At 32.2% G+C, this 12,120-nt stretch overlaps 2 protein-coding genes across 2 annotated transcripts; both read left to right on the top strand.

Annotated features, from left to right (window-relative positions):
• Window positions 1-769: 769 nt before the first annotated feature.
• On the top strand, window positions 770-5,661 carry LOC111275572 (26S rRNA (cytosine-C(5))-methyltransferase NOP2B-like). Its single transcript, XM_022860977.2, has 18 exons — window positions 770-804; window positions 880-1,183; window positions 1,603-1,775; window positions 1,867-1,930; window positions 2,018-2,151; window positions 2,321-2,404; window positions 2,497-2,571; window positions 2,663-2,734; window positions 2,834-2,907; window positions 3,566-3,618; window positions 3,767-3,876; window positions 4,110-4,178; window positions 4,267-4,341; window positions 4,491-4,583; window positions 4,667-4,746; window positions 4,834-4,933; window positions 5,046-5,362; window positions 5,461-5,661. Exons 2-18 carry the CDS (start codon window positions 886-888, stop codon window positions 5,525-5,527), a joined length of 1,938 nt encoding a protein of 645 aa, XP_022716712.1. The 5' UTR covers window positions 770-804; window positions 880-885; the 3' UTR covers window positions 5,528-5,661.
• A 568-nt stretch (window positions 5,662-6,229) lies between these two features.
• RPAC43 (RNA polymerase I subunit 43) lies at window positions 6,230-9,254 on the top strand. The gene is made up of 9 exons (XM_022860980.2): window positions 6,230-6,531; window positions 6,867-7,052; window positions 7,182-7,311; window positions 7,421-7,501; window positions 7,620-7,819; window positions 8,057-8,152; window positions 8,271-8,364; window positions 8,612-8,728; window positions 8,959-9,254. The coding sequence occupies exons 1-9, from the start codon at window positions 6,388-6,390 to the stop codon at window positions 9,060-9,062; spliced, it is 1,152 nt and encodes a 383-aa protein (XP_022716715.1). The 5' UTR covers window positions 6,230-6,387; the 3' UTR covers window positions 9,063-9,254.
• The last annotated feature ends 2,866 nt before the right edge of the window (window positions 9,255-12,120 follow it).

The raw sequence follows: 12,120 nt of genomic DNA, 5'->3' as shown, positions 1-12,120 counted from the left end.
TTCTAATGTCAAATGTCAAGTAGAGTATTTATATATGGTAAAAAGCGTTATGCACGGGCTCCGGAAAAAAGAATTATTATGCGTAGATTTTTTTTTATATTTTTACTACAAGCTTTTTCCATGATTTAAAACCCGTAATCATCAAGTCACACAGCAACAATCTTAGCCTTCCCCTACGAAGAAAATTATCTTAACAAAAAAAAAAAAAAAAATCACCGCAAGAGCTGGAGAAAGATTTGATTGCTTCTTAGAATTTTTTTTCTTTTTCTTTCTTTTTTTTTTTTTTGCTCATTGCCTTAATCCAATTTAATTTTGATTTTGATAAAAGTAATTTTTCGTGATATAATAATATTAAGTTATCACCAAAGAAAAAAACTACGTAATTTGTTCGGTAAAATATATATATCAAACATTAGTAAAATAAAATTCATGATAAATGCTTAAAAAAAGCAGAAAAAATAATTATTTTTTCATTCCATTTTTTATAATTGAAATAATAAAAAATTGAATATCTAAGGAAACTAAAAGTTATGGAGGGGCATAAAAGAAACAGACTTTATTCCTTTTTTTTTTTTTTTAATTTTCTTAATATTATTTTTTATCTAATTAAAAATAATTTCCATAAGCCCAAAATCATGAAGTCCAAACTTTAACCTTAAAAACAAGCCCAAAAAACAGGGTCTTCCTGTTCCTATCAGGTCAGTCGTTTGTTTATGTTTCAGTGCTATTATTACATATATAACACCTTAAACTTAAACCCTAGCAACCCAAGAACAGAGAGGCTGCAAAAACCCTACTTTTCAGGTAAAAATTCAGTATTACTTTAGGTATGGCTTAAATTTGATAGAGGAGCTCAAGGTTCTCTGTGTTCTTTTGCAGCTTTAAATGGCGGCTAATAAGAACAAAGGAGCAAAATTAAGGAACCCACCTACAAAGCAGAAGCAAAGAAGTGATCTTTTCACTGAAAAAAAGCGACCCAACAAAAAAGAGGAGGCCTTTGATGATGTTTATGATAACCACAGTGAAGAAGAAGAAGAAGAAGAAGAAGAAATAGAAGCTGAAGACTTATTGGATGGAGATGAACAAGTCTCTGATTTTGATGATGCCTCTGAAATTTCAGATGAGGATGATGATGATGTTCCCTTGGCTGATGATTTCCTCCAAGGAGATGATGATGATGAAGGTACCGGCTTTGTCCTTTCCCTTTAAGTTCTTTAAATAAATTACTTAGATTGAATTTAAGGCCGTACAGTTTTATGATTTTGAGCTTCAAGGAGGCACAAATTTGTTCTGGGTGTAAAATACGTATTAGTCATGGTAGTTGATGAGCTTGTGAATGACAATCTTAAAATTATAGTTTGCATCAATCTTGATCTTCAAGTTCCCATGTCATGAAAGTGGACATTGGTAGGCGGGGCACTGACACTCCAAATACAAGGAAAAGTAAGTAAAAATTGAACTTAATCATGTCAGAAACATACCCGAGGCCTAGCGACATAGCTTTTCATGCAGTAGCATTGCAAAAATATTAGTATGTTTCGTAAATTTCACATTTTTCATAGTCTGACTGATGGTGGTCATTGTGCTATCATATTGTTGCAGACGGAGATTCACGTTCTACTTCAGGTTCAGATTCTGATTCAGATGAAACTGATATTGAGGGGAAGTCTAGGGCAATTGATGAACAAAGGGCGAGGGAAGAAGAGGATGCACAGGCAGAAATGCAGCTGAACATTAAAGAAGAGTCTGATGAGTTCAGATTGCCAACAAAAGAGGTCTTACATTGAATTTGATTGTATGTGCTGTTATTATCAGTTTAATTCTGTTAAGGTGCTTATATTTCCTTCCTTTTATGTAATCACTCAGGAACTTGAAGCTGAGCAACAACATCCACCTGATCTTGCTAATCTTCAGATGAGAATAAAAGAGAGTGAGTAACTTTTTCTGCTAATTTTATCTGTTTCATGGTTAGCCATTAATGATCCAATTTGCTAAGATTTTGTTCACTTATTTGTAGTTGTTCGAGTGCTCTCAAATTTTAAGGATTTGAGGCAAGAGGGAACCACAAGAAAGGATTATATTGAGCAACTTAAAATGGATTTGGCTTCATATTATGGCTACAATGAATTCCTGATTGGGGTTTTGGTGGATGTAAGATCATCTTGTTCTACAATATGTCGTCTACAATACATTTTCCTTTTGCACTACATGGTTCTTTTTCTTCCCTATTTTGAGAGGGGGGGGGGTATTCTACTTTTCTTGTAGGAGCAATATGTTTACTGATCAATTATTATATTAACACCAGCCATCACTTTTACAGATGTTTCCAGTTGTTGAACTCATGGAACTTATTGAAGCTTTTGAAAAGCCTCGACCTACATGTATTCGGACGAACACATTAAGGGTGAATTTACATTTCTATGTTGCTGCCTTCATCTTTGACTTTTTATGCAATTCTCTAGTCAATCTAAAGCCATAATCACCTTTTATGTGCAGGCACGTAGACGAGATCTGGCTGATGTTCTCTCCAAAAGAGGAGTAGAACTAGACCAATTAAGCAAGTGGTCAAAAGTAAGAGCTGCCTTATTTATATTTTCATTTTTCAAAATTGTTTTTTTTTTCCTAATGGAGTATATAAGGAATAGTGATTTTGTATTTGTAGGTTGGGTTGGTGGTGTATAACTCGCATGTGCCCATTGGTGCCACTCCAGAGTATTTGGCTGGCTTTTACTATGTGTGTGTTCTTTCATTGTACTTTTTTATCCTAAATGTAATTATTTAGTAAAAAAAAAGTTGTTGCACTTTCATTTACCTTTTTTTCTTGCTCAAACAGATACAAGGTGCAAGCTCCTTTTTGCCGGTTATGGCTCTTGCTCCTCAGGAAAAGGAACGCGTAGTTGATATGGCGTAAGTTACTCGTTCTGTTAGCTATCCGTATCTTTGCCTTGCCTTTTTATTTGTTGATTTTTTTTTATTAAAGATGTGGTGTTATGATTGAAGAATTCCTTGTGAACCATATTCTAGAAAACAGGTGTTGGGGGTTTATAGTGATGTTTTACAATATCTGTCTTTCAGCTTTGTGCTAGCAAAGTCACTCTTTTTTCTGTTGACATGGTTATAAGATTTGCATACATGCCATTCTGACATTTTAAGGCTAATCCATCTGATTAAGCAAAAAAAAATACTGATTACTGAAACTCAAGTTTGTGGTTTGGGGCAGACACTAGTTGATGTTAAATTGGATTTGGGTGGTTCATTAATGTTTACGGGTGTGTGGATCATATAATCTCAACCTGAAGTCTTGATGTACCATCAGGGACATGCATTTACACACTATATAGTGTATAGTAGGACTAGTGTAAAATCCCAAACATTCATATAACTACTAGTTTGTTCCCCTCTTGGTAGCCATGATGCCTGTCAAGTGCTCCATATTAATATTAGATAAGGATAAATTGCTTCAACTGGGTTTTGCATATATAAACATCCCATTAAAAATAAAAACTATCTTTAGTAATGGCAATCACTGTTTTCTCCATTTTGATTATAATTGTACCTGTTGCAGAGCTGCACCCGGTGGTAAAACAACTTATGTTGCTGCACTCATGAAAAATAGTGGTGCGTTACAGTCTATTTTCCTTAGGCCAAGTTAGTTGTATAATCATAAATAATTATCCTTTATAGTTGAGGTATGCTCTTTATTCAATATATCTTTTATAGTTGTTTCCGAATTCCTTTTGTAATATTTTGCTGGTATTGTGACCAGGAATAATTTATGCAAATGAAATAAGGGAAGCAAGACTGAAGTCACTTACTGCAAATTTGCATCGCATGGGGGTGACAAACACAATAGTTTGTAATTATGATGGAAGGGAGGTTAGCATCTTTCTGCCACTAATAATAATACAATACTAATTATGAAAATTTGACAGTATAATGTTTCAAGTTCAATGGCTTTGAAAGCATAAATTGATGAATTTTTTATCCTTCCTTTTCTTTAAACAAATTGCATGAACTTGTCCTTTGTATTTTCTTGTGGATCATACACACTTAGGATAGGAGACAGAATGGACATTGTCTAATCCTTTGCTTTTTGTTGTAACGTTCAGCTTCCCAAGGTTTTGGGTCAGAACTCAGTTGATAGAGTGTTGTTGGATGCCCCTTGTAGTGGTACAGGAGTAAGCATCTGTGGAAACCTTGTTCCTCATTTGGTGGATTGCACACTGTTTTCTTCTTGAACTGAACGATATCTACTTTATGGCTCAGGTTATAACTAAAGATCCATCTGTTAAAACATCTAAAAGTTTGGACGATATACAAAAATGTGCCCATTTGCAGAAGGTGCGTTAGCTTTTCACCCTTTGGTTGTATTTGGGAACTACAATAATCCTCCTGAGTTCAAAGTCAACATAAAAGGGGATGAGTTGATCCTTTTGTTATAAATATATGTTGCAAATGCTAAAGTGAATAAAAAATCTTTTTGTTTGTAGCAACTGATACTTGCTGCTATTGATATGGTCGATGCAAATTCCAAATCTGGTGGATACATTGTTTACTCAACATGCTCTATGATGGTTCCAGAGGTTTGTTTAAGGATGCCCTTCTGGTTTTCCTACCGTGCACTTTTTGTCCTCTCTTTTTCTTATCTAGACCTTTATCTTTATAGAACGAAGCGGTCATTGACTATGCACTCAAGAAGAGAGATGTCAAAGTAGTACCATGTGGACTTGACTTTGGCTGTCCCGGGTAATGATCAGTTTTTCTTTTTTCATTGAACTTCCAACTGAACCTGACTGATTTCTGTATCTAATGTTGTTTCATTTCTTCAACCAGATATATCCGATTTAGGGAGAATCGGTTTCACACATCCTTAGAAAACACAAGGCGGTTTTATCCTCATGTCCACAATATGGATGGATTTTTTGTGGCTAAGGTATATGTTGAACTTAAAATGCCAAATCTCATTTACCCTAAGTGATCTTCAGTTCCAGCACCTTTTGCTTACTGATTATATATTGTTTTCGTTCCTCTTCGACTTTCTTTAGTTGAAGAAAATGAGCAATGCAAAGAAGAACCCCATAAGTTCTGAAGATGCAGAAACAGTAGAGCAAACTCAGGGGCCGGAGGAGACTTGGAGTGACAAGGACAACATAAAAGAGCTTGAACAACACTTGAAGAAACAAGGAACTAAAGGGAAAAAGAAGAGCTTAAAGAAGAATGGTTTATCTGAAAATGGAAAGTTAGAATCAATTCCAACATCAAAAAAGAGGGGAAGAACCGAAAACTGGAAAGTAGAATCGCCATCAACATCAAAAAATAAGAAAAGAAAATTTCCCTCCAAAGAGGAAATCTCCAAAGCAAGGTAGATATAGCTATCTCAAGGTAGATATGTTATTTCTTCATGAAGCATGAGCTAAATTAGAGATCTTGTTCATTTTTTTTCCTGCCAAATTCTTGCAGGGAAGAGAAGAGAAAGGCCATGAGGGAAAACAAGAAGCGAGGAAGGAAACAGAAGGCTGGAGAATGATAAATTCCTTTTGGGACACATCTTAGTTTGTAGTGATATGCATTAAAGTGGATGAGTGACTTGGATGCTTACTAGTTGTATTCTATTTAACCAAACTTTATCGTTTTTATTTGATCTTATCATTTGTTTTAACACTCGTCGCTGTTGAATTCAATATTGCTCCTTAATGCTAAACCTGAACTCACCAATCAATGACATATATGATTTCATTTTTTTTTTTTGTAGCCAAATGTATTCTATTTATTTTTTGAATTCAATAAATTGGAATTAAAAATCAAGTAACTTGAAAGTAAAAGTGGATGGTATATAATCTTTTGATCAAAAGATTCTTTATTTTCTTTCAGTAAAAAATCCTCTGTTATGCAAAAGATATAAGTTTTTTATAAGAAAAAGAAAATCAAAAGATATAACTTTGGGCTTTCGTTTAAAAAGAAAAGCTAAAAAGTTATGAATGATATGTTATTATTCAGATTCAATTAAGATAAAATTTGAATTTGAGCATTTTAATATTTTATTTAATAATTAATTAATTTAATTTAATTTTTAAATTTTAATATATTTTATTATATATATCAATTTAAATTAAAAATTAAAATTCAACCCGAATAATTTTAAACGAATTTTGATTTAAGCTGAAATTCGAGCTCAAATTTCTTATTATATGATTACACCTTATATAAACTATTTGCTGGGGGCGGGGCTGGGCCAGGCGATTTCCTTTTGGTTTCTTCAAAATCCTAAAACCCTAATAAAACTCATGTTTTTCCTCTTATTTGTTACAACTAAAAGCCTAGACACATTCTTTCTTCAGTTCTCAATTAATTAAACCCTAAAATCCTAACAGTTAGAGCTAATAAGCAATGGCTGGGAAAGAAGAGGGGAGAGGAGAAGAAAAGAATAAATTTTCAATTTGGGATTTGCCAGATGTGCCAATGGGTCAATTGCCACCACACCTCGAACTCCAAAGAAGTCGTGTTTTATGCAACAAGGATGCCCCTATTCATGTATTTCTCTCTTACCCTTTTCTTTATATCAGTCACTCATTATTATTTTCCTATCAAGTTTGTATTTTCAGATTGAGAAGTTTTACAAATACCCTTTATTTATTTATGGAGAAAAAAATGATTTTTTGGGGTTTGTTTTAATTGGTGAACACAAAGGATCAAACTTTTTCCTTGTTTGGGATGCTTGGAGACCAGACCTTCTCCTTTGGGTTTAATGAAGTTGTTTCTTTTTTTTTTTTTTTTGGGTTTTAATTTTTAGTGTTATCTACGCTGTTCTGTCTTAAAGTTCTGAATTTTGTGTGTTTCTTTGTGTTTTGATACTCTGATGTTTGTAGACAGAGAGTGTGCAATACTCTGGTGCTTATGCATCCATGGGACTTGATAATAGTTTAAGACTTGATCATTTCTGCCACAACTTTAGAGTAGAAGTGGTTCGACTCACTGACGAGGACATGGAGTTCGATATGATTGGTATTGATGCAGCTATTGCCAATGCATTCCGGAGGATCCTCATAGCTGAGGTCTGTGCCTTTTTGGAGTACCTCTTTTAGGTCAATGATGATAATGATGTTATTGAGTGCTATCATATACTAAGTTAGTTTGCTGCATATTGACTGAGCTGGTACTAATAGAGCTGATTATGCTTGCAGCTTCCAACAATGGCAATTGAAAAGGTTCTCATTGCAAACAACACATCAATAATCCAAGATGAAGTTCTTGCCCATAGGTTGGGTCTCATTCCAATTAGTGTTGATCCAAGGCTCTTTGAATATATGACAGGTTTAGTTCAAATATTTTATTTGTTTAATATTCTGGAGAAGAAAGGAAATTATGGAGTCTCCCTTTTTGTATTTGCTAATTCTTTCCTATTGTCTCTTTTTAATTGTAGAAAATGATCAGCCAAATGAAAAGAACACCATTGTTTTCAAGCTCCATGTTCAATGCAAACGAGGTAGTCCACGTTTCACAGGTACGGTTTTGTTTTCTATGTATCAAAGATAAAGCCTTCTACTTCAATGAAAATTAATCAGTCTTCCCTTGTTAGCTTCGTCTGGCTTATTCTGATGATGATGAGATGTGTAATGCAGTTAAATCGGATGACTTAAAGTGGTTGCCTAATGGGAGTGAACTGGTTAAGGAATCAAGAAATGCAACTTCAGATTCATCATCTAAACCTGAAACTTATACTTCCTTCAGTTGTAGCCAAGATACCTTGTCAGAATTTGCCAAGAACCCCATTGCCCCTAGGCATCCAGATATTATTATTGCTAAACTTGGCCCTGGACAGGTATGTTTTACATGCTTATGTTTGTTTCTGTAACTGCTCATAGAACATGTCTACATGACATATCATGCCTTAGGTTTAGATCTAATGTCTTTGTTGAGCTTACTGTGTTGCTAGTAGATCGAAAAGGTTTGGTGTACTGTTTCTCATTAATTCAGGATCTGCTTTGAAGTTGTTAGAAGGTAATTTAATTCTTGTTGAGGTTTTCCACTGTACTAAAACTTACCTAATTTTTATTAGGAAATTGAATTGGAAGTGCATGCGGTTAAGGGTATGGGAAAAACACATGCAAAGTGGTCTCCTGTGGCAACTGCTTGGTATCGAATGCTTCCAGAGGTGAGGATGGACTGTAACTGTAGATTTCTTCTTTACTAAACCTTGTGCGTTTCTTTCCTTTGTTCTTCTTCTTCTTACGTTATATTATTACAAGTTGTTTTCTTGTATAAATATTTAGGTTGTATTATTGGAAGAGGTAGAAGATGACCTTGCCGAAGAACTCAAAAGCAAATGCCCAGTTAATGTATTTGATATAGAAGATCTTGGAAAAGGTGAAGTAATCTTGTTCACTATGATTTGTTCTCTATATAGTGAAAATTTTGGTCATTATTTTTTCCCTCCCTATAAAAGAGTTTTCCAGAAATCCTAGACTGAATGTGGATTATATTCCTATAATAGTTGGGTCACTAGCTCTGATAGTGCTGACTGGTTCTGCTTGGTATGCTTAAACATGTGAAATTACAAGATGTGTTTTTTTTTTAGACACATTTCCTGATGAATAATTTGGCTGCTAAGCAGGTAGGAAAAGGGCAACTGTAGCAAGGCCACGAGCTTGCACACTTTGTAGAGAATGCATAAGGGGTGATGAATGGGAGAAACGTGTGGCAATACGTCGTGTTAGAGATCATTTCATATGTAAGTAATGTAGGGCTACTTTACACCTTTTGTATGGATAGTTTTCAGATTATTTCTAGATTTCTTTGATGCTAGTGCTTGGTTAATATGTTTTTGATGATTTCAAAGTAACTTAAGCTTAATCCCAGGTATCTTTTCTTTCAAAGTAACATAAGTAGCAGCTTTCAAGCTTTATGTGAAAATTCTGTAAGAACTTTGAGTTCTAATTTATGTTTTCTCCCCATTTCTAGTCACAATTGAATCAACTGGAGCATTACCTCCTGAAGTACTATTTACTGAAGCTGTGAAGATTTTAGAAGACAAGTGTGAACGTGTGATAACAGAGCTCTCATGATACTAAGGATGATAGAAGCAGTGGACAGTCTAAATCCCTCTCTATTAGAATTTTGTAAGTTAATGTGCAATGAGAGCCATTATTGGTGATGAGCTTTTTGCATTTTTCTCTTGAATTATATATTTTAGCTGTAATACAATGATCAATGGTTTTGACCCTATGAAATAGCTAATTCTTCAGCCCTTCAACTTATCTTGAATGCAAATTATGTTATGCATCAGATCATATTTTCTTGCATTAGAAGAATTACTCAGGTTTGATATTTAGCAAAAATCAGTATATATATATATATATTGGTATTAATAAAATACAATCAAGGAACAAATTAACAAATCTTTGCCTGGATAACCTATATATAGTAATGAATGGTACATTTATTTTTAGATTCATCTTACTTATGCTAACTCTTTTTTTTTTTTAAAGATCTTAATTTACTCTTAAACTCCTTGTACCTTACTATTTACCTGATTGAAAAGAACATTACACGTATAAGTTCTGTCAAAGTCGTAACTTCCAAGTATTAATTCTAATAACATGTTAACTGATGAAAGGGACAGTCAGTTTGTGTTATCTCATTCAATGTTTTACAAGTTACAATTATATTGGAGTAAACTAATTTCTTATGCAGTTCAATGATTGTGTGGTATTGGACTCAAGAATGAGATATGAGAGAAAAAGAAACATATATAATGCAAGAATTACAAGGGTCAAATCCAGAACAATTTCATTGTCAATTCCAACTATATCATATGAATGCACATTGGGCCACCTAAGGGCAAGGACAAAAACACAATTAAAATGTGAAAGAATGAAAATAATCATCCAAAGCTGACCCACCAACCAGTTAGGCAGGGTCAAAATGGATTGAGTCACTTTGCCAAGTTCTTTCTTTCTTTCTTTTTTTTAATCATTTTTCACACCAAATTCTTGAACTAGACCATACAAAAGTTTATAGACTTATTGATTTTATGGAGGGTGTATGAAAAAATGGCAATTAAACCAAATGGGTCAGTCCCAAAGTTTTACATTTTCTTTGAAATTAAATCACCCTATATAACTACTACTTTGTCCCACTAAACCACTAAAAAATCTAGACCATAAAACAGGATAAGACAAGCAAATAGATATATAAATTAGAGGTTAACATGAAGTGACAAATCTGATCTTTGTGTTTCAGAGGAGACATAATTAGGTATTTGGCAAATCAAAATTTATGAAATTTGATTGAAAATTGTTTTGTTCACACTTCAACAATAATTCAATAACAATAATATTGCGATTCTCTTTTTAATTATTTATTTATAAGTAATCTAGATGCTTATTTCAGAGGATTTTTTTTAAATTTTTATGTAAATTTTGAATATTTGATTCAATAATTATATATAATGTATAATGTCTCTTATTAAAAAAATGGTTTGAATTCTTTTTTCTTCAAATGATTATATCAAATAAAGTGCATGAACTTTGATTGATTGAATTTGGATAAAAATCTAAAGAAAATAAATCCCCTTATCCAGAAAAGCACCAAAATTTCATTCCATTTTGAGTTTTGTGATCAAATTCATGGCATTAAATAAGCGTCCTCTTATTTGCCAAAAAATGAGTGCAAGTTGCAGCATCAAATCTAGCTGGAAAAGGGGAAGATTTCAATTGTTAGTCCTTTGATTTTAAACATTTCAAATCCAATTCAATGATGCAAAAAGGGTGTTAGGTTTCTTCTTTGTTAAAATTCTTTCAAAAAAGATTGTAATTATTTGGATTTGGATGAATAGTGGATTAGTTTTGATAAGATTAAAATTAGTAATGAAGGTAAGATTAATTATTATAACGTTGAGATTAAAATTTGTAGTGAAATATGTGTTTAGATACAAAAGAAACAATAATGACGAAATAAATTATATTGAGAAAAAAAAAGACGGACATTAAATATATTAACTAAAATTATATTAAAAAATTTTAAATTATTTCATATTTTAAAATTAATAAATAATTAATAAATTATTTTAAAATCAAATAATGGTTTTATTAATAAATAAATTTAAATGATTTTTTAATTAATTTATTATATAATAAAATTTATTTTTATATTAAAATAACAAAATTACTTTATAATTTTTAAATAAAAAATTATAATTTGGGGAAAAAGTAAAACAATAAGAAAAAAATATTTTAAAAAAATATTAAAAGCTGTTAACTTAAGAAGAAAAATGAAAAAAAAAAAAAAGAAGAAACTGCGTTTGAAGTAATTGGAACCTTCAACTCCGATTAAAAACTGACGAAAATTTCAACACACCACAATAATATTTGGATATTAAAATTATTGTTGGTATAATTTTTTATAATAATTACACCGTCACTGAAGATTTGATGCATTCCAAATGAAACCTTAATATCATATATGAGTACATATTCAATATAAATATTTATAATTTTTTAATTTTTATATTTATTAAAATTTAAATTTTTATATTCACGTCCGTATATATATTAAATACGAAATACCTTAAGTTCAAACAATGGTTTATATATATTAAATTTTTTCCAAAGAAATTCCCCGCCAAACTTGAGTAGGTAACTGCCCATCCAAAGTAATAATTAGGAGGATATGAATCCTAGCCATTTGATCTTATTTCATCATAGACCAATTAAGTGAAGTTTAAAATGGTCCATGATATGTCCATAGCTTGCTCATCAATAACAACCCAAAAAAGCAAATTCAAGGCTGTGTTTGTTTATGGACCACTCAAATTTAAAGGGGGCCAAAACAAAGGGTCACCATTGGTCATTCCCAACAAGTTTAATCCTCAAATATCACTCCTTTAATTAATGTTTTTGTTTTAGTTATCAAATTCAATCTCACATCTTTACATACAAAAAGCATATTTGTTATTGTGATAAAATATAAAATGGCTCAAAGGCATAGGAGAAGACAGGTTGGAGTATGTGTTGTTGTTTTTTTTTTTTTTTTTTTATAATTTTATTTTTTAATTACTGCCTTTGTTGTCGTTTCAAGGACAAGAACAAAATACATGCATTGAAATAATTGAACGACCCCTCC

Source organism: Durio zibethinus, chromosome 25 (genome assembly GCF_047325235.1).
Source record: "Durio zibethinus cultivar Kanyao isolate XHJ-2024 chromosome 25, ASM4732523v1, whole genome shotgun sequence".
In the NCBI taxonomy this organism is placed as follows: domain Eukaryota; kingdom Viridiplantae; phylum Streptophyta; class Magnoliopsida; order Malvales; family Malvaceae; genus Durio; species Durio zibethinus.
This window is presented reverse-complemented; position numbering and strand designations above follow the sequence as displayed.